Source organism: Oncorhynchus mykiss, chromosome 30 (assembly GCF_013265735.2).
Source record: "Oncorhynchus mykiss isolate Arlee chromosome 30, USDA_OmykA_1.1, whole genome shotgun sequence".
NCBI lineage: Eukaryota > Metazoa > Chordata > Actinopteri > Salmoniformes > Salmonidae > Oncorhynchus > Oncorhynchus mykiss.
Genome location: NC_050570.1, coordinates 38,246,598 through 38,272,506, shown reverse-complemented (window position 1 = coordinate 38,272,506; position 25,909 = coordinate 38,246,598). Strand labels below are relative to the sequence as shown.

At 46.0% G+C, this 25,909-nt stretch overlaps 1 protein-coding gene and 1 pseudogene across 1 annotated transcript in view; both read right to left on the bottom strand.

Annotated features, from left to right (window-relative positions):
• Window positions 1-25,909, bottom strand: part of LOC110521800 (tyrosine-protein kinase JAK1) — a 54,646-nt gene that overhangs the window by 12,591 nt on the left and 16,146 nt on the right. The window contains exons 3-14 of the mRNA XM_036968783.1: window positions 19,801-19,924; window positions 15,624-15,777; window positions 15,222-15,385; window positions 13,694-14,039; window positions 13,309-13,491; window positions 11,590-11,747; window positions 11,276-11,390; window positions 10,190-10,388; window positions 3,204-3,313; window positions 1,233-1,385; window positions 909-996; window positions 315-442 (exon numbers count right to left, since the gene is read on the bottom strand). Of these exons, the coding sequence (XP_036824678.1) occupies window positions 315-442; window positions 909-996; window positions 1,233-1,385; window positions 3,204-3,313; window positions 10,190-10,388; window positions 11,276-11,390; window positions 11,590-11,747; window positions 13,309-13,491; window positions 13,694-14,039; window positions 15,222-15,385; window positions 15,624-15,777; window positions 19,801-19,924 (1,922 nt within the window). The remainder of the gene's footprint in view (window positions 1-314; window positions 443-908; window positions 997-1,232; window positions 1,386-3,203; window positions 3,314-10,189; window positions 10,389-11,275; window positions 11,391-11,589; window positions 11,748-13,308; window positions 13,492-13,693; window positions 14,040-15,221; window positions 15,386-15,623; window positions 15,778-19,800; window positions 19,925-25,909) is intronic.
• Window positions 11,122-11,268, bottom strand: LOC118945881 (annotated as a pseudogene).

Here is a 25,909-nt window from a genome sequence, read left to right as displayed (position 1 = left end):
AAATAGACAGGGTACATACAGGGAGTGCCAGTACCAGATCAATGTGGAGGAGTACAAGGTATTTGAGGTAGACATGTACATCTAGGTATGGAGAAAGCGACTAGGCATCAGGGTAGATAATAATAAGAGTACAATAAAGAACATTGTAGCAGCACCATATGATGATTGTGAAAGTATGTGTGTGTGTGTAGTGTGTGTGTGTAAGTGAGTGGGTATAGTCTTGTGAGTGTACATAGAGTCAGTGCAAGATAAGGTCAACGCAGATGGTCCACTCTACGGCTTTGGGTGACTGAAGTCTTTGGTGTGTGTCTTACCAGGTAGCTGAGAGCACTGGCCAGTTGTTTGGCCACCTGGAACTTCCATGGTGTACCGAGAGGACTGTGTTGTCTTCGCATGAGCAGATCCAACGGACCGAACTGGACAAACTCCTCCACCATGATATCTGGGGGAGAGAGAGGGACAGTCAATGCACCGCACACACACACACACACACACACACACAGACGCACTCAGGGAATATTCTGCCCGCTGGCCACCACAACAGAACGACTGGTTTGTCTTGTGTTTTGGGAAACAGTACAGTGACACCTATAAGTAACAAAAGACAAGGGAACGCTCGAGTAAATGAGGGATATTGAAAGTACATTGAAAGCAGGTGCTTCCACACAGGTGTGGTTCCTGAGTTAATTGAGCAACTAACATTCCATCATGCTTAGGGTCATGTATAAAAATGCCCAATTCGGTATTTGTAAATAATGGCAAGTCCTATCACATTCACTAACAGTGTAGGTCCTGTATTACCACTTCTTACAGTAACAGAAGGATGGATTAAGAAGTGAGTTTAAGGTTTAGATGTGTCATGCAGGTTACCATGGCAGCGTAGGGTGTGTGTTTGTGTGTGTACTCACTCTCCAGGTGGCGTACACAGACTCCATAGAGCAGGGCGATGTGCTTATGGGAGACCTGCCGCATCATACTGGCTGTCTCAAAGAAGGCCTGGGGAGAGAGGGAGAAAAAGGGAGAGCGGGAGAAAAAGAGAGCGGGAGAGATGGAGGTGAGAGAGAGAAAAAGAGAGAGCAGGAGAGATGGAGATGAGAGAGAGAGGAGAGAGTCAGTCAGCTAATGTGGCAGAATATTGCCACAGAACATCACTCACATACTCTCAGAAGTTACTCTTCTAGTGGGAGTCCCTAAAGTTATCACAGGATGGAAACAGTGTGTGTGTGTCTTACCAGAGAGATGTCCCTGTGTCCGGACCCCAGCACCTTCAGCACTACTTTGACATCCTGAGAGGAAGAGTATCCAGCATCCTCATCCTCCGCACTCTTCACCTTCAGTACTCCAGCATAGATGTTTGTCCGGGTACCCAGCCCCAGGTGCTCTCCCTGAGGCAGGAGAGAGGGAGAGAGGAGAGCGAGTTAGTCAAGACACACTCACGAGATACACACACACACACCGTAAACACACACTGGTGACTGACACCAGTAAGAAAACACTGAAGGACTTAAGTGGCAAGAAAAATAAAAGATTGACAAAGTCTCTTTCAGCCGATGTACTGGATGTGACTGATAGGGGTGTGTACTGGATGTGACTGATAGGGGTATGTACTGGATGTGACTGATAGGGGTGTGTACTGGATGTGACTGATAGGGGTGTGTACTGGATGTGACTGATAGGGGTATGTACTGGATGTGACTGATAGGGTATGTACTGGATGTGACTGATAGGGGTGTGTACTGGATGTGACTGATGGGGGTGTGTACTGGATGTGACTGATAGGGTATGTACTGGATGTGACTGATAGGGTATGTACTGGATGTGACTGATCGGGTATGTACTGGATGTGTAGAGTGGGGGTGTCAAACATGCAAACATTATCTTCAATGCCCTTAAATAATAACTTCATAGAATAATATTCACTAACTCATATATATATATATATATATATATATATATATATATATATATATATATATATATATATATATATATATACTAACTCATGATATGTGGCTGGCTGGCTAGTGGCATGTGGATCTTTGTTGTATGCGGTAGTTAGCTAGAGTCTAGACCAGTGGTCACCAACAGGTCGATCACGGTCGACTGGCCGATATGTAAGGCATTCCTAGTTGATCACCAAACATTTCTGTAGAAAAGCCAACCGTAAAGGTTTGCCATCTCATTGAATTGTTTAATTTGTCTTGCGCTGTTGGCGGTAGGTGCACTTGATTCAGAAGCCCTGCACGCCGTGTAGGCCAAATGTTCCCATTTTGAACCATTTCATTTGTCTGAAGGGACAATGACCGCCTACCAGAAGAACTGTGGCTAAATCAAGCGCGGCTACTGCACTGGCCAGTCGGATAGCTCATATCACCGTGCCTACAGCTTTCAGGACCCCACAGCAAATGTTTGAGACTAGCCTACCTGTGATTTTATCAAACTTTTAAAACTATGACCAAGAGAGAAACTTTGAAAGAATACAGCAAAGAGCTGCTGATTTTATGAGCGAGTTCATTTCTACGTATTTATTTCAGCACTTTTACAAAACATAAAACGCGCTCCCTACTTCCACTCGCGCTGCAGCTGGAATGAATGAGTAGCCAAGTGTATCGATAGGCCTGCATTTTAATATTAGCAGCTCATCGTGTCTATTTTAATATGAAGGAATATTTAACTTCTCTCGTCATAGGAACAACATGAATTTGTGCCTGAGGGGGATGCAGTGTGAATTGAGTTTCGGCATCAGGTGGAGGACAATGTCCCCTCTCTGGTCAGTCTCACAGGAGGAAAGGAGAGAGCAGGGACCGTGAGAGCTAGACCCTCTGCTGCTCTCTGCCTCCCTCCGCTGAGACTGACCATCAGATGCAGGTAACATCAATGCAGTAAAATTATTTACATTTATGCTCAGCTGTGCCTTGCAAGTGATACGCCCACAGATATATTTTGTTATCAAAACTCTAATTATGAAATGAAATATGGTCTGAGAATAACAATATTGGTAGGCCAGGCATATAGCCAATATGCTATGATAATGTATTAGGGCTACTGCACAAAAAAAATATATATATATAGGATGGTCTGGTGAAATACCTCACTCATCACCCAAAAGGGCACTTGGCAAGTAGGAGGGTAAATGGGCAGGTGCTTGGGCACAGGAAGACCCCTATCTGTGCACGTGCCTGGTTCGGTGTGTGGTACTGTACCTGTAATATCTCTTCCTTGAGGATCCTGTGGAAGCTGAGTTGGCTCTCCTGCAGGGGTGTCTGGGGGACCAGCACTCGTTCCTTAGTTACTACCAGCAGGTTGGACACCTCTGAAACACACACATATTCCATATTAGCCAGTGCAAAACACACACACACACACTAACACGCAACACAGAACACACACCAGGGTTGTGTTCATTAGGCCACGCAACAACAAAATATTGCATGGCTGTGTGCTCGATTTTATACACCTGTCAGCAACAGGTGTGGCTGAAATAGCCAAATCCACTTGATTTTGTATATAGTGTAGTATGATAGTATACTTATGGGATACGCCCCCAGTGTATTTGTGAGAAGCCTTTAATACACTACGCCAGCCATGATTGGCTGGACGTCGAGACGTGTGTTGTCGGTGTTGCCTTTATAAAAAGGTCCAACGTTGCATCGAGGAGTCATTCAATATAAGCAACACCTCTTCCTCTCTCCTGCAAGGAGGGTGGTCTGGTGAAATCCCTCACTCATACTGTCAGAAAACCGGGGTTACAGTTGGAACCTAAAGTTCTCGTTCAAGTATTCATTTCGGTATTTCACTTATGGTCTATACGAACTCCTGTATTGCCAGACAAGCTTATCCTGACGACCGACTGCCCTGTGTGAATCATCACACAAAATGGGCCCTGGCCCTCAGAAGATCCTACACCTAAAACAGTATGCGCCAGTGTTGGTGCAGTGACATGGAGCCTATTAAACTTTGCAAACGTATGAGATGAAGCCCAACTTGCTGCTGCGCAAATATCTTGGATAAATATGCCCTTAAATAAAGCCCAGGGCGCAGCCATTTCTCTAGTGGAATGAGCCAGTAAGCCAGCAGGAGACAATACCTTCACCAAAGCGATAGCCCCCACTATCCAGTGGGAGAGGCATTGTTTATGGAGTGCTCTACCCATGTAAGGTTTCGAGCAGGAAATGAACAACTGATCACAGTTTCTAAACCACTTAGTCCTGTCCATTTAGAGGCACAGAGCGCGAACATATGCAACCATTTGTTCTGGGTGTGGGATGAAAAGCTGCCAGCTCAAGGGGAAGACACGTCTAAGATGGGTTAGTAACCGTAGGGATAAAGGCGGGATTTGGCCGCAATGATACCCTATCGTTACCAGGAGCAAACTGTGCACATTGACGAGTGCACTGAGAGCGTGTGAATGTCGCTTGCACGCTTGGCAGAGGCCAACGCTAGTAACAGTGCTGCCGTAAATGAAAGCATCTTAACCTCCACCTGATCCGAGGGCTCAAAAGGCTGTTGGCATAGAGCATCCAAAACAACTGATCCATGACAGGGCAAGCTGTTTGGACCCTGGACTCAAACGACGTGCACCGTTCATCAAACGGGCAAAACGGGTGTTGACCTACTGTTGTGCTCCCAAAACCAACACGACAAGCCGAAATAGCTGCCAGATATACCTTAATAGCAGAAAAGGCCTTTCCTTTGTCTAATAATTCCTGTGTAAACGACAGGATTACCGGGACAGAGCACTGGAACGACACGGCCTGTTAATTGGTGCGCCATTCCTCAAACACATGCCATTTACAAATCATAAAGGGACCTGGTGGATGAGGCTCTAGCACTCAACAGTCTAAATGTGATTTTGGGGAAGCCCGGCAGTGTTCAAATAAAACCGTTCATGGGCCATGCCCAGAGTGCCAACCGTTCCGGGAGAGGTTGGAAAATCTCCCTGCGCTCCTGGCACAGTAGGTCCCAATGCAGCGGGAGGTGCCACAGTTGACCGCATAGTAGTTGAGTGATCTCCGCCAGACAGTGTCTTTCTGGCCAATGTGGCACTATTAGTATGAGAAACAGAGAGAGCGATCAGGGCCAGTAGGGGGAATGAATACAGGAGGTCACATGGTCACTCATTTGCCAACGCGTCCATTCTGATCGGTGCATCCCGACCCCTCAGGGAAAATAACAGGGGACACAGTGTATTCTCCCTCAATGCATAAAGATCCACTGCTGGAATGCCGAAGCGAATCCAAACCTGATTGGCCAACTCTGGGTGGAGCTTCCACTCCCCATATAGAGGGTTCCCCCAGGAGAGTAAACATGCCCTCAAATTCAGCACTACTGGTTCATGAGTAGCTCTCGTTGACTGGAGATGCACACTGCTCCACATAATCACTCTGTGTACCAGTGTGTGTAAGTGAGGGGATCGCAGTCCCCCTTGTCTGTTTATGTAAGCCACAACCGTGGTATTGTCTGTTCTGACTAGAACATGACGACCCTCCATAAATGGGAGAAACGACTTTAATGCTAGGGACACTGCAAGGAGTTCCAGGCAGTTTATGTGAGTGGAACGGAGATGGGGTCCCCACACCCCGTTCAGCACCTCGTGGGTCGCACCCCAACCCGAGAGAGATGTGTCTGTCAGGACTAATTTTTGGGCGAAAACAGTGTCCATCTGGACACCCTGCGACAGAAATGTCGGGTCTCTCCAGGAGTGCAGTGCTACCGTGAAATCTATGGAGATCTGTACATGGTGATGTATTGGGACCTAGAGAAGAGACCCAGCGTTGAAACCCTCTCATATTCAAGCGCCCTAATGGGATGACCACTAAAGCCGATGCCATCAAACCCCACAGCCGTAGGCATGTTTTGAAAGAGACCAGGTTCCCTCTGCGAAGAAGTGCTAGGCAATTCTGGAATGTTCTTATACGTTTCCTTGAGGCGAGCTTGAATGATACCGAATCTAGGGTTAGACCTAGGAAAGAGATTGTCTGCGTGGGAATCAGAATGCTCTTTCCTGTGTTTATTCTGAAACCTAGAAGTTTCAGGCGTTCCCAGAGCAGACTAAGAATTCTTGTCTCGATTGAGTGCACAGCAGCGAATTGTCTATGTACGTCATCAGCCGTACATAGACTTCCTCTGAGAGGTGACAGTGAGTTATCCCTATTAGTTTTGTGATTTCCCAGAGGACAGGCTCTGAATCCCCCTGAGCCTGAGCTCCGATTCCTTTGAATTGAGGTGGGTGACAGGGAATTGTAGTCCGTCTATCGTGCCCTGTACCCAGTTTGACACTACGCATGCCCACCAGATCGCTCTCCTTTCCGAGAGAGAGCAGCACCCTTTGTCGGGGGGAGAGTGTATGACAGTCCGCGAAGCGCTGCACATGCACGGCTGGCCCGCACTGGAAGAGTGCTTATGTGGCCTATCACCACAGGAAGGAGCGGTTATAGGGAGGCACACTGTTTGATTTGATTGTGTGAGAAACAACATGTCTGACTGCACCCTTGGCCTGTAGCCTGGTTGTGCTAGTGGGATAATAAAAAAGTGAACTGACATTGGGGAGTGTTTGTGAGACGAGAGGGGGGGTCTTGTAGAAGCATTCACCTGAACATTGTCTTTTCTCCTCTTTGGGCTGTACTCTGTGACCACCGACTTGGGCCCGGTATTCAGGTGCCTGGGAACTTGCACCCTGGAACAGGCTCAGGACTGGTGGTGGAGATAGAAATGCACTTGGGGGAGGCCGTTCTCACCTCTCTGGCAATGGGGACACCACTAGGCCGTCTGCATCTTCCTCCTTACCCCCTGGGTGGGGTTAGGGGCCGGTTGGCTCCTTGGGGCCATGGGTGGGAAGGGAGGCTTCTTATATCAGGGGTCTTTAGGGTCCGAGGTTCTCTGCTGCCTTGGGCTTGCAGCCTAGGGGGCTGGGGATCTTAAAGGAATTTTGACCTGCTGCAGCCTGGGCGAAGGTGGAGCCATGCACAGGGGAGGCACTGGGCTGTATCTTACTGGGCAGACAGAGCTGGAGGGCTCCCTCTTCTTCTCCTCGCACCGTTTCTCAATGGTGGGACCGAAAAGGCCTACGAGAGCATCCAGGATCTTCAGATTCTCACTGTCAGACACCGTGGATAGATTGAGCCATCGCGCCCTCTCCTGGGATATCATGAGCCCCATCACTCTTCCCGACACCTGGACGGCAGCTTTAAGCAGATGCAGGTTGAGGTCTGTAGCAATGCAGCTCTCGTCTCACAAACTTGGCTCCGGTGTGACCGTTATCTCTTTCTGTAGCTCAGCTTGGTATGCCGAGGTCATGGAAGCGGTGTTGAGCCCTGTCACCGCTGTGGCGATCAACTTGTAGACCTCTGTCACGGAGGACTGAATGCACACACACTTGGCTGGTAAGGTGGGACCAGTCGAGCTCATGGAGAACTTCTGGCTGGGGTGTAGATGGGAAGCTACCATTGGGTCGATGGGGGGGCATGTGGGCAAGCCCAATCCCTTCCATGTCAACACAGTCCAACATGACCCACCTTGGACAGGGTTCTTGGAGGAAAAAGGTCTATTCCAGGTACGGATAACCTCCTCCATTCATTCTGGAAGACTGGTATGAATTGCCTGGCTGCCCATTTGGCTTTGGGTAGCTTACCTTCTTAGCAGGACGTGGTGGTCTCTGCTACTGTATTAGGCAAGGGAATCAACAGTTTATCTGCAGTGCGTTTGCACACGTCTTGCAGGTCCACACCGAGAGACGGTTTCGGATTCCCTGGCAGGAGGCTTGGCGGCCTGAGGGGATGAAGGAGTCGTTGCCTCCATCTGATGATTCCAAATGGAGGCTTACAGGAAAGCCCCATGGAGTCGTTGTCGTCTGATATCAGGAAGCCCGGCAGGGAGGCAGCGAGGTCATTGCTGGAGTCCTCCAACAGTGGGGCAATGGCTTCAAGCTGGTCATCCCAGCTAGTGCTAGCAATCGCTCCGAGATTCCCTGTGGGGATATCCATCGCCTTTAATGAGCCATTGGGGATGTCAGCCCCATGTTAGGGTCGTGTTGACTGAGGCTAGCTTGGCGTGCGACGGAGACTCTTCACCATGAAGAGGGCACAGTCCAGTTAGGTATCTAGCAATTAGTGGTTTATGCAATCTGCCCTGGCATGCTGTCAATTAACTTCTGGGCCACACTGATGGCAGCCCATTCTTGCATAATCAATGCTTGGAGTTTGTCAGAATTTGTGGGTTTTTGTTTGTCCACCCGCCTCTTGAGGATTGACCACAAGTTCTGAATGGGATTAAGGTCTGGGGAGTTTCTTGGCCATGGACCCAAAATATCTATGTTTTGTTCCCCGAGCCACTTAGTTATCACTTTTGCCTTATGGCAAGGTGCTCCATTATGCTGGAACAGGCATTGTTCGTCACCAAACTGTTCCTGGATGGATGGTAGAAGTTGCTCTCGGAAGATGTGTTGGTACCATTATTTAGTCATGGCTGAGTTATTAGGCAAAATTGTGAGTGAGCCCACTCCCTTGGGTGAGAAGCAACCCCACACATGAATGGTCTCAGGATGCTTTACTGTTTGCATGACACAGGACTGATGGTAGCACTCACCTTGTCTTCTCCGGACAAGCTTTTTTCCAGATGCCCCAAACAATCGGAAAGGGCATTCATCAGAGAAAATGACCTTACCCCAGTCCACAGGAGTCCAGTACCTGTACATTTTGCAGAATATCAGTCTGTCCCTGATGTTTTTCCTGGAGAGAAGTGGCTTCTTCGCTGCCCTTCTTGACACCAGGCCATCCTCCAAAAGTCTTGCCTCACTGTGCGTGCAGATGCACTCACACCTGCCTGCTGCCATTCCTGAGCAAGCTCTGTACTGGTGGTGCCTCGATCCCGCAGCTGAATTAACTTTAGGAGACGGTCCTGGCCCTTGCTGGACTTTCTTGGGCGTCCTGAAGCCTTCTTCACAACAATTGAACCGCTCCCCGCTCTCCGATAAATGGTTGATTTAGGTGCAATCTTACTGGCAGCAATATCCTTGCCTGTGAAGCCCTTTCTGTGCAAAGCAATGATGACGGCACGTGTTTCCTTGCAAGTAACCATGGTTGACAGAGGAAGAACAAGGATTCCAAGCACCACCCTCCTTTTGAAGCTTCCAGTCTGTTATTCGAACTCAATCAGCATGACAGAGTGATCTCCAGCCTTGTTCTCGTCAACACTGACACCTGTGTTAACGAGAGAATCACTGACGTGATGTCAGCTGGTCCTTTTGCGACAGGGCTGAAATGCAGTGGAAATGTTTTTTTGGGGATTCAGTTCATTTGCATAGCAAAGAGGGACTTTGCAATTCATTGCAATTTATCTGATCACTCTTCATAACATTCTGGAGTATATGCAAATTGCCATCATACAAACTGAGGCAGCAGACTTTGTGGAAATTAGTATTTGTGTCATTCTCAAAACATTTGTCCACGACTGTACAGTGTAACAAAAATGCAATGTAGAGTAGTAGATATATTAGAATCATTATCAGTGTGTGGCTGGGTGGAGAGGAGGAAGTGATGTTGTGACAAAAAGAACTCTGTGGTTTTCAACACACAAACACAACAAAATCAAAACACAAATGATGCTCCACCCTTGTGACAGGCTCATCATAGCAGGCAAAAGATTTAATCATAACAACCTCCACACACACACCTCCACCTCCCACGCCTGTCTGCAGTAAACAGAGGAGGAGAGATGTGCTCAGGAAACCACAGTACTCCTTTCCTTGCCTCTCACTGATGCACATGCACGCACACACACACACACACACACACACACACACACACACACACACACACACACACACACACACACACACAGAGGATGTAAACAAGACAGGGTTCTCACACACACAAGACACTTGCAAAAACACATAGCCACACCTACACACAGATGCACACAGTTACCCTCAGAGGGTTAAGTGAGTGGTAATCATGGTGAGGCAGTGTCGCTAAGGGAAACTAGAGCTCTTGGTGTAAACAGGTACTAAAAGGGACATCCTTTCAGCTGACCAGAACCAAGTCACGCAGAGGGCTCAGTTCAATATGCGTGCTTGTGTGCAAAACAGGTATGGAAAGACCAACATGACATTCTGAGGGGCTGAAATAAAAGCACTAAAAGTTGAAGTGAAAGTATGTGTGTGTGTACTGAATATTTGTGTCTCTCCTCATACCTCTGGGCTGTGGGGGGCAGCAGCGTTTGAGCTGGAAGTGGAGGTTGTCCGTACGGAGGTTCTGTCTTGCCAGGTGGTCTAGGAGCTCTCTGAGAGAAGATCTGTAGGTCTCGGTCCCAAACAGACGGAATCCCTCAGAACCCACCTCGATCTGGAAGTTCTTATACAGATGCACCTGCCTCGACTCACACAGATCCAACTGGAGAGGGGGGGGGGGTAGATGAAGGGAAGGAGAGAAGGAAAGAGGAAATCAGGGAGGGAAAGGGGGAGAGAGTTAGGCAGGATAAAACAAACTGTTTTCCACTGCATACTGCCTGGAACAAATCCCCCCCCCCCCCCCCCCCCCCCCACACACACACAGTTTTCACTGATGGGAGTTCAGCTTATCTAACCATGGTAATGTGATACACACACCAGACTGCCAGGCTGTTGTTTTGACAGTAACCGCACATTGTTTGAAAAGGACATCCTGTGTCTGTGTGTGTCTGTGTGTATGTGTCTCAGAGTGTGTTTCATGTTTTGGTATCATCTGTGTTGTAACTGTTTATCAGACAGCTCCTAGTCACTTCCTTGTGTGATTATCTCTGAACTTTGTTGTTTTGGCTTTTTACCAGACTTCTCCATTCGTTCCACCTCAGTTATTGACAACCAACTCTCTCTGCCTGCAAAAATAATTTGTTCTCAACAGGGTGTTTTTTTTTGCATATCCCAACTCTCCCTGAGACGCCCTCGGAGAGTGGAGTCACGGTCAGGGTCTGCCATTTCGACCCTGGCCATACCAATTAAACCGTGGAACAATTAGGGTTAAGTGCCTTGCGCAAGGGCACATTGACAGACTTGTCACCTTGTCAGCTCCGCGATTCCAACCAGCGACCTTTCGATTACTGGGCCAGCGCTCTAACCGCTAGGCTACCTGCCGCCCTAATTCCAGCGTAGAGTGTGGACGCACTTTCCTATTACCGGAAATGATGCAGTCAAGATACCCACATTTGGGGGAATTCACAGGGGTCAGCATGGCCAGAGTGCAATGGTCTCGCGCCTCTTTGGTAATCAAGGTGTCTCCCGTGCCAGGTAAGCACGTGTTACCTCTTTGCAGACCACGGTCATGATGATGTTACGGTAGTCAGTACAGGACCAGCGCAGGACGTAGGTTCCCTCCTCGTTGCCTTCCTGACGAAGCTTCTGGATGGCATACTCCGTACTGCAGGAGACAACAGTCAAACCCCCGAAACTCGACGGTGGATTAAGACAAATGAAACAGATAGAGAAAGGTAGAAGGACGAGAAGAGAGGTTAGGAGAATAGAGAGATGAGGGGGGATATAAAGATGGAAATGGGGGAGAGAGAACAAAAGCCAGACAGAGAGAAAAAAAGAGAGAGTGAGTGTGTGTGACTACTGACCAGATAGGTCCATGACAGCAGTTCTGTAGGTTCTGCACCACAGAAGAAGGAGCCACCTCTGTACACAGGTAGTGATGGGCATCTACCGTAAGACGGAAATACCCGTCCACCAGAGCAGCGAACGCCAGCGCCTCGCCTCTAAACTCCAGCTGCACCTCCTAGAGGACAATCGAGTTACACAATAGTAACAAATACCTCATAAATCATTACATTCAATACTTGATTCATTCATCATTATTTGGATCCCCGTTAGCAGGTTGACATTTATTGGGATGAATCGTGTCCTGGAGGCCTAGCTCAGCGGTTCCCACAGCAAAGTAAAAATTGGCTATATCGTAAAAAATGTATGCTAATAAGAATGAGCCTTTTGGTCTTCATTTAAGGTTGGGCGTAAGGTTAGCAGGGTAGTTAAGGTTAGCTTTAAAATCAGATTTGATTACTTTGTGGCTAGGCCAGCTAGTGACCACTCTGCAGAGCTGCCTCCAGGACAAGATTCATCCCAATAAATCAAATGGCAAGGCTCTCCAGAGGGTGGTGCGGTCTGCACAATGCATCACCGGGGTAAAACTACCTGCCCTCCAGGACACCTACAGCACCCGATGTCACGGGAAGGCCAAAAAGATCATCAAGGACAACAACCACCCGAGCCACTGCCTGTTCAACCCGCTACTATCCAGAAGGCGAGGTCAGTACAGGTGCATCAAAGCAGGGAACGAGAGACGGAAAAACATATTCTATCTCAAGGACATCAGACTGCTAAACAGCCATCACTAACACAGAGAGGCTACTGCCTTCATACAGACTTCACATCATTGGCCACTTTAATAAATGGATCACTAGTCACTTTAATAATGTTTACATTTCTTGCATTACACATCTCATATGTATATACTGTATTTTATACCATCTATTACATCTAGCATATGCCGCTCTTTCATTGCTCATCCATATATTTTTATATTCTTATTCCATTCCTTTACTTAGATTTGTGTGTATTAGGTAGATGTGGAATTGTTAGATTACATGTTAGATATTGCTGCACTGTCGGAACTAGAAGCACAAGCGTTTCTCTACACTTGCAATAATCTGCTAACCATGTCTATGTGACCAATAACATTTCAAGATTCATCCCAATAAATACCAACCTGCTCCCCATTAGCTGACACCTTAGTCTGTGTTCCAAAACACTCCACTAGCTTCCTTTCTTGTAGATTCCTTTTCTCATCTCCTTTCCTTAGTGCTCTAGACTGCACATCTTCAAGGAGCTTGTTTTTTCGAGGTTCAGTTAGCTTGGTCTGATGCAACAAGTGGCACACTTATAAGCCGTGGCATGCAGTCACAGCGATCATTTCAGTCCCACAGAATTAGAGCAACACTGTAAGTACTGTACACACACTCAGCAACTGTACAATACTTCTCCTGTACATAGCTCTATTCTTAACAGAGGAATGTCTAATGGTAATCTAATCTCATCTAAACACAGACTACTAATCAGATGATTTGTTCCTGGGCTAGGTTGGCTGGTTGTTAGGCCCGGTGACATTTGAACCAGCTGGCTGGAGCGGAGACAGTACAGAGACCAAATAATTAATTAATTAATTAAACACTAAATATGCTACTGTCACTGCTTAATCAGCATAATCTCAGCTCAAGCAGTATTGGGAGTGTGTGCGTGTGCGCGCGCGCGTGTGTGTGTGTGCGTGCGTGCACTTATCTTACCATCTTCTTGTTATCCTGTCTGAAGATGGTGACAGAGGACTCTTTGATAACGATGTGTGTGATCTCGTGAAAGTCACAGAACGTCACCCAGTCGTCACTGGCGTCGCTCTTCTTGTCCTTCTGCTGTTTGCCCTCAAGCTTGTTCTTCTTGGACTTTGTCTTCTCTTTCAGCATCAGGGTATTCTATTGCCAATAAAAGCAAAAATGCATTGTCATAAGATTTCTCATAGATTGGTTTCAAAATACATTCAGATACTTCAATACCTTCCAAAATCACTCTCCTCTCCAGATATATCTCAACCAAAAGTCTAATGTTAGACATTCTAACATATCTCAACCAGAAATCTCACACCAACACCTTTAACCTCCCCACCTTCCCACTCACATTAGGGGGCTTCCTCCTGTAGGAGATCCCTGTGGTCCCAGTAACCTGGACCTCTATGGCCAGGGAGGGCTCAGGTCCATGGCTCAGCCCCCCGTTTGTCTCTCCCTCCTGGGTAAGTACCAGGGCCCTGGGCTCCAACACCTCCCTCCCCAGGCCCCGGGTGAGGCCTTCCAGGGTGGACAGGTACTTGATCTTCAGGTCGTACAGCGTGATGTTGCTGTCCTGCATCGTGCGACTGTTGAACTCATTCAGGAAGTTCTTGAAGACGTTGTTGATGCGGAGCCGGGTGAGGATGTTGCGCTGTTTAATGCTCCGGTTCAGGTTCTCCGGGATAAAACGTTTGTAGCTGGAGAGAGCAGGAGGAGAAAGGGATTGGTAAATAGAGGGGGGTAGATGGAGTCAGTGTAGGAATTAGGGACATTGTCTTCCCTTTCCATTTGTTAACAGGTACGTGTGTACAGATTATACAGTATATCTGTGTGCAATGTTCCCTCTAAACTATGCTCCCCCGGGACTGCCGCGCAGAAGAAATATCAGCCCTCGTATAGAAGCACAAGTTTGAGCTTGACTCAACTAGAGTTTTCCCCCTTAGTTAATTAACACTATCACCATGTCCCTTTACTGTGGGAATTGTGATTGATTCAATCAATGCCATAGCCCGTACGCTACACAGACCGGTGTGCCATAACCAAGCAAAGCTGCAGTAGGCCTATATGCAAATAGAACATTGCCATATATGGATCTGTGCCATTCATTTTGAACTGGACTGTGTTTACAGCATGAGCAGTCGTGAGTAGATGCACTTGTTTTGAGATCAAAGCATGAGCTGCATGTAGCTGCTAGTTAGTGAGTTATTAGCCCATTTATAAATAATTTGTGGTAACTACTGTGGGAGTGATTGATTCCTACAAGAGAACAAAATGTGTACATTTCTAGACATCTTTGAAAAGCCAGTCAGGTAAAGAGCTTTTTTTTTGTCTTAAAGGGGCAGTGTTGTATTTTGAGAGATGCTTGAATAAGCTAAGTAGCCAATAGGCAGAGGATGTCATAATTTGTCTGATTCCTTGTAATAATGGTATGGGAATAATAATGTATTTGATTTATTATTTTTGCATCAAAGACAACATTTTTGTCACCACCTTGTCTGAAGGACAAGTGGTTAAACAGGTTAATGTCAAGCCCTGCATGTTTTTCTTCAAAAGTCTCATGGAATGTAGGCCTACATTGAACACAGCACATTGGCTGCTACTGTAGACTGAATGATAGAACAGCTATTTCCATGTTAAAATGTTACGGGATCCATTTCTCTTTTGTTTTTGACGGTAGGCCAAATAGCCACAGTAGCCTACTTGACTACGACAACTGTAACTTAAAGTGGGTATGGCCTCAGTGTTCACAGTAGACGCACCCTGGAAGATGCACAAAATTTACACAACGTTCATGTTTGCCCTAGGCAGATCTGAAATTTGCTCACTTCCTAAAAGAAATTGTAGGGAACATTGTCTGTGTGTGAGTGTGTCATCTATACCTGATCTCATTGGAAGCAGTAGAGAGAGGTATTTCTTTGGTCATAGCGTAGTGAGTGATGGCCAGTACAGCCATGCCCAGACACTCATTCTCTATCTCATGCTGCTCCGCCTCACTCTGCTGGCTACGCACCACAGCCAGACCCTTCTGGAAATCATTCTGGCCCTGGAAACACACACACACACACACACACACACACACACACACACACACACACACACACACACACACACACACACACACAATATACTCATACATAACCATACAAGAAGGGACATGTGTATACAAATCGTCAGATTTCTGATGTGGTGAATGGTGACTAATATTCCAATGAAATTAGGAAGCGTAGTGAATCATACATGTACAGTGTGCAATACCCTCTCATAGACACACACACACGTACCTGGAAGAACAAGTAGTCGAGGGAGGCAGAGTCCAGTAAGGGTGTACCCTCTGGGATCTTCTGTGGGCTGAGTCCTCCTCTCAGTTTACTGATACAATGTCTCCACACTGGAGACTCACTCTCACTGGTCCCATGCCAGTTAGTGAAGTAAAACCTGGTGGATGAGAGAGAGAGAGAGAGAGAGGAGACAAAAAGAGTGAGAGGTGTGTGTGTGTGTGTGTGTGTGTGTGTGTGTGTGTGTGCATTGACGTTAAGTATGCAGATTTGTTTGTATTTGTGTACAAAGGTTGGCCATAATCTAGGAACACGCCCCTAAGGTGTGACACTAATCATCTTAAACCTCTAAAAATGCAATATTCCTAACAAATCAAATGATTGAGACTAAAGCTAAAATAATGAAAGAGAGGTTCCTTGGACACGGCTACAGTGACAGTCTCGTCAACATGTCTCATTAGCGAGAGCGACAGACTGATAGAGCCCCCCCCCTTTGTTTTTCCACTGAATACAAGGGCAGATAAGAAAGCATGATCCTCAAACACTGGCACATTCTCCAGAGTGTCCCCTTGCTCAAAGACTTTGTGTCTGAAGCCTCTCCTGAACTGGTTTAGGAGTAGAGTGTGAGAGCAGAGTGGAGTGGAGCTGGAGCGGAGCAAGTAGCTGGAGCTGGAGCAGAGCGAGGGGCTGTAGCGAAACTGGAGCGGAGCGAGGAGCGTGACCAATTTGACTGGAGCGTGGAGCGAGATTCCCAAAGGTTGGAGCGTCAGCCTTCTTGCCCGCACCAATTTCGCTCAAGTAGCGCTCCCGTCCCAGCATGCATTTGAAGTCTACTTGTGTGCCGCTAATAGCCCCTTCCTTTAGAAACTGTCATGGAGTTGGCTAAATATTTTCATCAAGAAACTGATAACACACACAGGTGCTAAATCAAGGTGGCTTACAAAGAGGAGGACCAAGAGCAAGAGAGGGAGTACGATGATGTACTGTCCACACCTGAAAAATCATTGTGGAACCTGAAAAGTCACCAAAAGTATAATGGTGTACTTACTATGTGCACATGCTAAAAGAAAGGGACGAGGTGGGTCGATAACATAGCGTGTCTTTTCCAACCGCTCAACTCCGCTCACATGCTCTGTTGAGGAGGGGTCGCAATATCAGAGACCGCGTCGTGCACAGTGTGCTCCCGGATCCTGCACCCTCTTCCTGGCTCCCAGTCCCCCCCCCCCCCCAATGGTTTCTACCGCTGTGGTCATTGTACTCATTCTTCCAATTCAAGTGACACAAAAGTATTCGATCACTCACGCTCAGGTAAAGAATACAAGGTAAAATACTTAAGAAATTGTAAACTCAAAAAAAGTTATTGCTGTGAGATGTTACCCCACTCTTCCACCAAGCCACTTGCAAGTTCCCAGACATTTCTGGGGGATATGACCCTAGACCTCAGCCACCGATCCAACAGGTCCCAGACGTGCTCAATGGGATTAAGATCCGGGCTCTTTGCTGGCCATGGCAGAACACTGACATTCCTGTCGTGCAGGAAATCACACACAGAACGAGCAGTATGGCTGGTGGCATTGTCATGTTGGAGGGTCATGTCAGGATGAGCCTGCAGGCAGGGTGCCACATGAGGGAGGAGGATGTCTTCCCTGTAACGCACAGTGTTGAGATTACCTGCAATGACAACAAGCTCAGTCCGATGATGCTGTGACACACCACCCCAGACCATGACGGACCCTCCACCTCCAAATCGATCCCGCTCCAGAGTACAGGCCTCGCTCATTCCTTCGACGATAAATGAGAATCCGACCATCACCTCTGGTGAGACAAAACCATGTCTCGTCAGTGAAGAGCACTTTTTGCCAGTCCTGTCTGGTCCAGCGACAGTGGGTTTGTGCCCATAGGCAACGTTGTTGCCAGTGATGTATGGAGAGGACCTGCCTTACAATAGGCCTACAAGCCCTCAGTCCTGTGCAGGTGTTGTTACACGTGGTCTGCCACTGCGAGGACGATCAGCTGTCCACCCTGTCTCCCTGTAGCGCTGTCTTAGGCGTCTCACAGTACGGACATTGCAATTTATTGCCCTGGCCACATCTGCAGTCCTCATGCCTCCTTGCAGCGTGCCTAAGGATTTCAGAGTCAGTAGAAAGGCCTCTTTAGTGTCCTATGTTTTCATAACTGTGACCTTAATTGCCTACCGTCTGTAAGCTGTTAGTGTTTAATGACCGTTCCACAAATGCATGTTCATTAATTGTTTATGGTTCATTGAACAAGCATAGAAAACAGTGTTTAAAATGAAGATCTGTGAAGTTATTTGGATTTTTACGAATTATCTTTGAAAGACAGGGTCCTGAAAAAGGGACGTTTCTTTTTTTGCTGAGTTTAGTACAGCAAATGTTGTTTAATGCTCAAATGCCCACATGTGGGCTTGTTTACGTCGGTCAGACGAAACAGGCGCTCAAATTAATAATAGCTGAACACAAAACGGCTATCCTCACCAAAAAATATTGAATATGCAATCGTGCGGCACTACCTGAAGGCCAATCATGGCTCAGCCTCAACCTTGGCATTCTGGGGAATTGAGAACGTTTCTCTTTCCTCCAGAGGGGGCAAAATTACGAGGAAATTGTTACAGTGAGGCACTTTGCGTCGAGCCAAAAGGGTCTGGAATGAACAGCCCTCGTTCGCATCTTTTTGGAAAATATGTTTTTCTTACTTTATTTCTCTGTCTTTTGTTATTCAAGTGGAATGTATGTGTAGGAAACTTGAATGATGATCACACTGTTTGAATAACCGGTCTAGTTGCTATTACTACTGACATTATCGACACGTTTGAGGAACATTATTTGAGCGGGACACTCCCCTGCGAGTGTATATGGTGCCTCACACATTTCTCCTACTCAAGGCTCTGATGAAGGAGATTTGTGCCGAAACGGAAGACTGTTGTTTGTTTGTCCCGACAATAAATCTATCCGATTTACGCAGAAATGGAGTGCTCCTTTTTCTTCATTCTCCCGGATAGTCACCAGTTGAAGTATCCTAGGATAAGGAATGTTTTGGCTATTTTCCGGTCCCTCAGTCGAGCATCTGATTCTCCCTTGTTCCATTTAAGATGGGCTGAAGCGCGTTTGGGTTTGCCTTCTTTCCCTGTTGGCCATAACCTGTTTGTTGAGTAAGTGTACCCTGGCTGTATGATGCAAATTCAACTCAGCACTGGGTCAACTTTATTAGGCTCTCACCACATTCACCCTCCTCCTCGCCCTCTATTGCAGGGGTGTCAAACTTACACCCTGGGGGTGTTGACTGCCCGGCTGCTCGCTAATAATCACTAGACAGTCAGGGTGCAGCGAACATTTCAAAAACGATGGATGGAGCACTACTTTTAGCAAATTGTGATAGCAAGGAAATATAACCAGTGTTCAGAGTGGCTCTCCAGACCTCGGTGAAGACCGAATGCGGCTCCCGGTGCAAAATGTGTTGTCTAGTGTAAGAGAGCAGAAATAGGAAGTGTGCGTGACACCACATTTACTCTCCTTCCTCTCGGAGTTAAACGTTTATCTTGGATCATATCCAACTGAACTGCCATGACAACTGAATATCTCCTATCACATTATCCTCAAGTGCAGAAAACAAACACACTTACTTGATACTTTAAGTAATTGGATTTTGTCCTGCCTTGTATGAATGTTTCACGTGAATTGTAAAAGAAGTTCACAAGGAAATCCTACTTAATCACATACTACTCTAATCTTATCTGATGTGGACTACTTTACCAGCTCAGAAATTGCCGTTCTACTCTGCGCAGCATGGTTTCAATGTGCCATACAACCAACCTGCATGACAACTTTCTTGTTACACTTAATCACCGTCAGTGAATGACGGTTGAATAACAGTCACGTTGACTAGTTTACACTGCCGTCACAGGCGATATCGAGAGTGCAGAGTGGCAACAACAGCAGGTGTTGTTGGTAACAGAGTGGCGGATGAGTAAATGAGTAACTCGCACACAACGGGGGGTGTATTGATCGTCTGATGAATGACATCAGTGAGATATTCATAATTCATCACAATGACTATGATAATGTGATGACACCCACACACACACACACACACACGGAAGCAAGCAAACGCACACACACTCAAAACGCACGCGAACCCACACACTGCAGTAGGCCCGTCTAAGTACCTCATGCGGTAGTGCAGCTTGATGCAGGTCTCGTCCGTGATCTTGAAGAGGTGGTTGGGAGCGTACCACAGAGTCCTGCTCTCATCATACAGACCAAACAGATTATGGCACAGGGGGGAGATATCTGGGAGAGAGAGGAAGGAAGGAAGAGGGAGAAAGGGAAAAGGGGGGGACACATTACATTACAACCTTTTTTATCCATGAATTCATTTTGTCGGTGCTCTTACCCGGAGAGCAGCTTCCACGTAGGTCAAAGTTTGAACAATCAGGCTAGGAAAGAACCGCCACTGAATGATCAGTTGCACAGAGTTCACACGTGTCAGTGTATACCAAAGTACAGAGTGCACGTTTCACGGTTAATTTGCCATGTGCACAGGATGCAGCAGGTGTAAAACAGTACTGTGACATTTTTACACTGAGAGCTCTTTCCCAACAATGCAGTGACAGTAGTAATAATAGAACATCGAATCATAATAAACACTCACAAAAAGTATGGTACGGGGTTGAAGAAACATGAGAATGCGAGTATATACAGGTTATTCAATGTGCAGGGGTTCTGGAGTGGTTGAGGTAGGTTTATACATCAAAAGTGACTGATAGGACATATATCGATGACATACATTGATGACTAAATACAGAAATATCTCATTTACATAAGTATTCACAGCCCTTGAGTCAATACTTTGGAAGAGCACCTTTTGGGGTTGATTACAGCTTTGACTCATCTTGGGTATGTCTGTATCTATATCAGCTCTGCACATCTGGATTTGTGGATTTTCTCCCATTCTTCCTTGCAGATTTTCATCAAGGTTTGTTAATTAACCTCTAAGACACTGTGCTTTGCATTTACCACAGAATCCTTTGTTTTATGCTTACACGTGCCTTTTTGCATTCTCCAGGCGTGCTGTCATGTGCCGTTTTGTCAGGAGTGGCTTCCGTCTGGCCACTCTCCTAATAAAGCCCAGATTGGTGAAGTGCTATAGAGACTGTAGCACATCTGGTGGGTTTCCCCCCCCCATCTCAGCCAAGGAACTCTGTAGTTCTGTCCGAGTGGTCATTGACCAAGTTCCTTCTTGCTCAGTTTGGTCGGGTGGCCAGCTCTAAGCAGAGTCTGGGGAGTTCCACATTTTTTCCATTTCCTAATGATGGAGACCACATGTTCTCTTGGAAACTTTCAACACTCTAGAAATGGTTTTATAGCCTCCCCCAGATGTATACCTCGGACAGTTCGTTGGACTTCCTGGTATAGTTTCTGCTCTGACAGACTGTCAACTCTGGGACCTAAAAGTGCTTTCAGAATGTATTCAGACCCCTTGACTTTCACATTTTGTTACGTTACAGCCTTATTCTAAAAATGATTAAATTGTTTTTTTCCCCCCTCCTCAATCTACAAACACAACTCCATAATGACAAGGAAATAACAGGTTTAGACATTTTTGCCAATTTATTGAAAAACAGAACAGAAATATCACATTTACATAAGTATTCAGACCTTTTACTCAGTACTTTGTTGAAGCACCTTTAACAGTGATTACAGCATTGAGTCTTCTTGGGTATGATGCTCGAAACTTGGCACACCTGTATTTGGGGAGTTTCTCACATTCTTCTCTGCAGATCCTCTCAAGTTCTGTCAGGTTGGATTGGGAGCGTTGCTGTACAGCTATTTTCAGGTCTCTCCAGAGATGTTTGATTGGGTTCAAGTCCGGGCTCTGGCTCTGGCCACTCAAGGACATTCAGAGACTTTTCCCGAAGCCACTCCTGCGTTGACTTTGCTGTGTGCTTAGGGTCGCTGTCCTGTTGGAAAGTGAACCTTCGCCCCAGTCTGAGGTCCTGAGTGCTCTGGAGCAGGTTTTCATCAAGGATCTCTCTGTACTTTGCTCCGTTCATCTTTCCTTTGATCCTGACTAGTCTTCCAGTCTCTGCCTCTGAAAAACATTCTCACAGCATGATGCTGCCACCACCATGCTTCACTGTAGAGTTGGTGCAAGGTTTCTCATGGTCTGAGAGTCTTTAGGTGCCTTCTGAAAAACTCCAAGTGGGCTGTCATGTGCCTTTTAATGAGTTGCTTCTGTCTGTCCACTCTACCATAAAGGCCTGATTGGTGGAGTGCTGCAGAGATGGTTGTCCTTCTGGAAGGTTCTCCCATCTCCACAGAGCAACTCTCGAGCTCGGTCAGAGTGACCATTGGGTTCTTGGTCACCTCCCTGACCAAGGCCCTTCTCCCCCGATTGCTCAGTTTGGCCGGGTGGCCAGCTCTAGGAAGAGTCTTGCTGGATCCAAACTTCTTCCATTTAAGAATGATGAAGGCCACTGTGTTCTTGAGGACCTTCAATGCTGCAGAAAATGTTTATTAGCTTTCCCCAGATCTGTGGCTTGACACAAACCTTTCTCGGAGCTATTCAGACAATACCTTCGACCTCATGGCTTGGTTTTTGCTCTGAAATGCACTGTCAACTGTGGGACCTTATATAGACAGGTGTGTGCCTTTCCAAATCATGTCCAGTCAATTATTTTACCACAGGTGGACTTCAATAAAGTTGTAGAAACATCTCAAGGATGATCAATAGAAACAGGATGCACCTGAGCTCATTTTCAAGTCTTATAGCAAAAGGTCTGAATACTTAGGTAAAAATTGTATGTTTTTTTCTGTTTAATATATTTGCAAAAATTTCTAAAAACCTGTTTTCACATCGTCATTATGGGGTATTGTGTGTAAATTGCTAAGGATTTTTATTAATTTAATCCATTTAAAAATAAGGCTGTAAAGTAGCAAAATGTGGGGAAAGTCATGTGGTATGAATACTTTCCGAAGGCACTGTATATAGACAGGTATGTTTTTGTAAATCATGTCCAAACAATTGAATTAGTCACAGGTGGACTCCAATCAAGATGTAGTGACATTTCCAGGATGATCGAAGGAAATTGGTAGTACCTGAGCTCAATTTGGAGTGTCATAGAAAAGAGGTGAGAATACTTATGGAAATTAGATATTAGTGTATTTCATTTCCAATACATTTCCAAACTTTTTTTTACTGTCATTATGGGGTATTGTGTGTATTCAGGCTGTAACATAAAATGTGGAATAAGTCAAGGGGTATGAATACTTTCTGAAGGCACTGCACATGTAAACAGGGCCGAAAAGTGACTGATAGCAGGAATATATAAATACTCATGGTAATATACTAAATGGTAATATATACATATAAACAGCAGTAATAGTGATGTGAGTGAGGGTGTTTGTGAGTGTGTGTATTATGTGTGTGTGCGTGAGTAAGAGCGGCAGTGAAGGTGTGTGTGTCAGAGTGGATAGAGACCTGTGGATGGGCATAGAGTCCGTGTGGATAGTATGTGAGAGAGGGAGAACAGTAATGTTAGTTGTTAGCCATTTAACAGTCTTTATGGCCAGGGAATAGAAGCTGTTTAAGGATTTGTTGGTCTGAGCCTTGATGCACCGTTACTGCCTGGAGCATGGAGAATAGTCCATGTCTTGGGTGGCTGGAGTCTTTAGTAATTTTTCAGGTCTGGCATGTACGTCCTGGATGGCTGGGATCTCGACACCCAGTGATGCTCTGGGTAGTCCGCACCACCCTCTGTGGGGCCATCCGGTCGAGGGCGGTGCAGCTGCCATATCAGACAGTGAATAAACCAATCAGGATGCTCTCGATGGAGCATCTGTAAAAGTTCCTGAGGATCTGAGGGGCCATACCAAATCGTTTCGGCTTCCCGAGGAAGAAGAGGCACTGCCATGCCTTCTTCACGACTGTGCTGGTGTGAGAGGACCATGTTAAGTCCTCAATGATGTGGACACAGAGGAAGCGCTCAACCCTCTCCACTGTTGCCCCGACGATGTAGATGTGGATGGTGATTAAGATTAAATATTGCACTAAGCACGATTGTCAATAGTCTACTGTGGAGTCTCTAGACTATTGGTTCCAAATCTTTTTTGAACCCTGTCACACCTTGATGGGATTAAAATTCTGTGACACACCTAAAATGTATTGATTTCATTTACAAACCATACATTTTTTTGTGACAAAGTTTTTGTATAGATTTAAAAGGGTTTATTTGAAATATTTTCATAGTGTTGATAGTTCTTTACTCACAATGGTTAATTTGTGTGTACCCCTTTAAGAGCGTCCGGCGAATCTGTGCCAGAAAGAAGAAAATGCATCTCCGGTAAAATAGGTCTTTAGTTTTTAAAGGTTTTGTTTACAGACAACTGGTTTTCTGCATTGTAAAGGTGCAACCACAGACACAAAGCCATTCTCCATTTGTTTATATGGCAGAAGCTGTGCTATAGCTTAGCCCAGAGCCATATATTAAGAAATAAATAACTCTGGCTAAGCCTAATCATATTTGCATGTGCTAATGGTTTTCACAGACAAAATCAAATGATAGAAATGACTTTGCTCGTGATGTGTGCCCCTCAAATTATAAAAATATAACAACAGCCTTAGCTCACTGGACTTGAAACAACGATACAGATGTAGCCATGTGCAATTTAATGTATCATCTGACCGGCACTAGTGCTTCCAAGTCCAAATTCCATGTGTGTATTCCACATGTCACGCTTCTAAGTGAGTGTACAAGTTTCACAGCACACCTGAGAGTTCCTCAAGGCACACCGGTTGGGAACCACTACTCTATAGACTGTCATTAAATGGCAAGTGTAAACTAGGCTATGTAATAAAGTGACAGTAGTAATATGCCTATAACAATACAGAAGGAACTAATGTACAACCTACAGCAGGGTGTCCCCAACTGGCGGCCTGTGGCCCACATTTTTTACTAATTGTTGGTCACAAAAGACAGTTAAAAACACCAGCAAATCAGCTCCAAGGGATTTTAATTAGGGAAATCTGTTCCAATGTTTTCCCACGCATAATTAAGTTGTTAGGCCCGAGACAAAGTTGAGGGCTGGCAAACAGAGCCCATATATCCTCAACGCCGGCTTTCAAGGCATTATCACTTTTATACAACGGGTTACCAACATATTCAAATAATGATATTTTCATTAAAAAAGGTTATTTTGATGAATTTATTCATACTATTTCATAGTAGTCCCGACACAAATCTAGGGTTGCTACCCAAGCCGGCTGGTCGTTCGTTCTATCGGTTCGGTTGTTCCGTATCTAAATGTTTGTTTTTGTTTGTTCTAAATGTTCCATTGCCATAATGGCTAGCAACATTCTTATCCCTTGCTTGCTAGCTAGCCAACTACGGCTAACTTTTGGTCACTTACAAACAAGCAAGATTTCTGTCTCTCACAGACCTGTAACTTCTTCTTTAAGAGGCTCCTCTGTCCTCCACTTGTTACCTGTATTAATGGCACCTGTTTGAACTTGTTATCAGTATAAAAGACACCTGGCCAAAACCTCAAACAGTCACACTCCAAACTCCACTATGGCCAAGACCAAAGAGCTGTCAAAGGACACCAGAAACAAAATTGTAGACCTGCACCAGGATGGGAAGACTGAATCTGCAATAGGTAAGCAGCTTGGTTTGAAGAAATCAACTGTGGGAGCAATTATTAGGAAATGGAAGACATACAAGTCCATTGATAATCTCCCTCGATCTGGGGCCCCACGCAAGATCTCACCCCGTGGGGTCAAAATGATCACAAGAACGGTGAGCAAAAATCTCAGAACCACACGGGGGGACCTAGTGAATGACCTGCAGAGAGCTGGGACCAAAGTAACAAAGCCTACCATCAGTAACACACTACGCCGCCAGGGACTCAAATCCTGCAGTGCCAGACGTGTCCCCCTGCTTAAGCCAGTACATGTACAGGCCCGTCTGAAGTTTGCTAGAGAGCATTTGGATGATCCAGAAGAAGATTGGGAGAATGTCATATGGTCAGATGAAACCAAAATATAACTTTTTGATTAAAAACTCAACTCGTCGTGTTTGGAGGACAAAGAATGCTGAGTTGTATCCAAAGAACACCATACCTACTGTGAAGCATGGGGGTGGAAACATCATGCTTTGGGGCTGTTTTTCTGCAAAGGGACCAGGACGACTGATCCGTGTAAAGGAAAGAATGAATGGGGCCATGTATCGTGAGATTTTGAGTGAAAACCTCCTTCCATCAGCAAGGGCATTGAAGAAG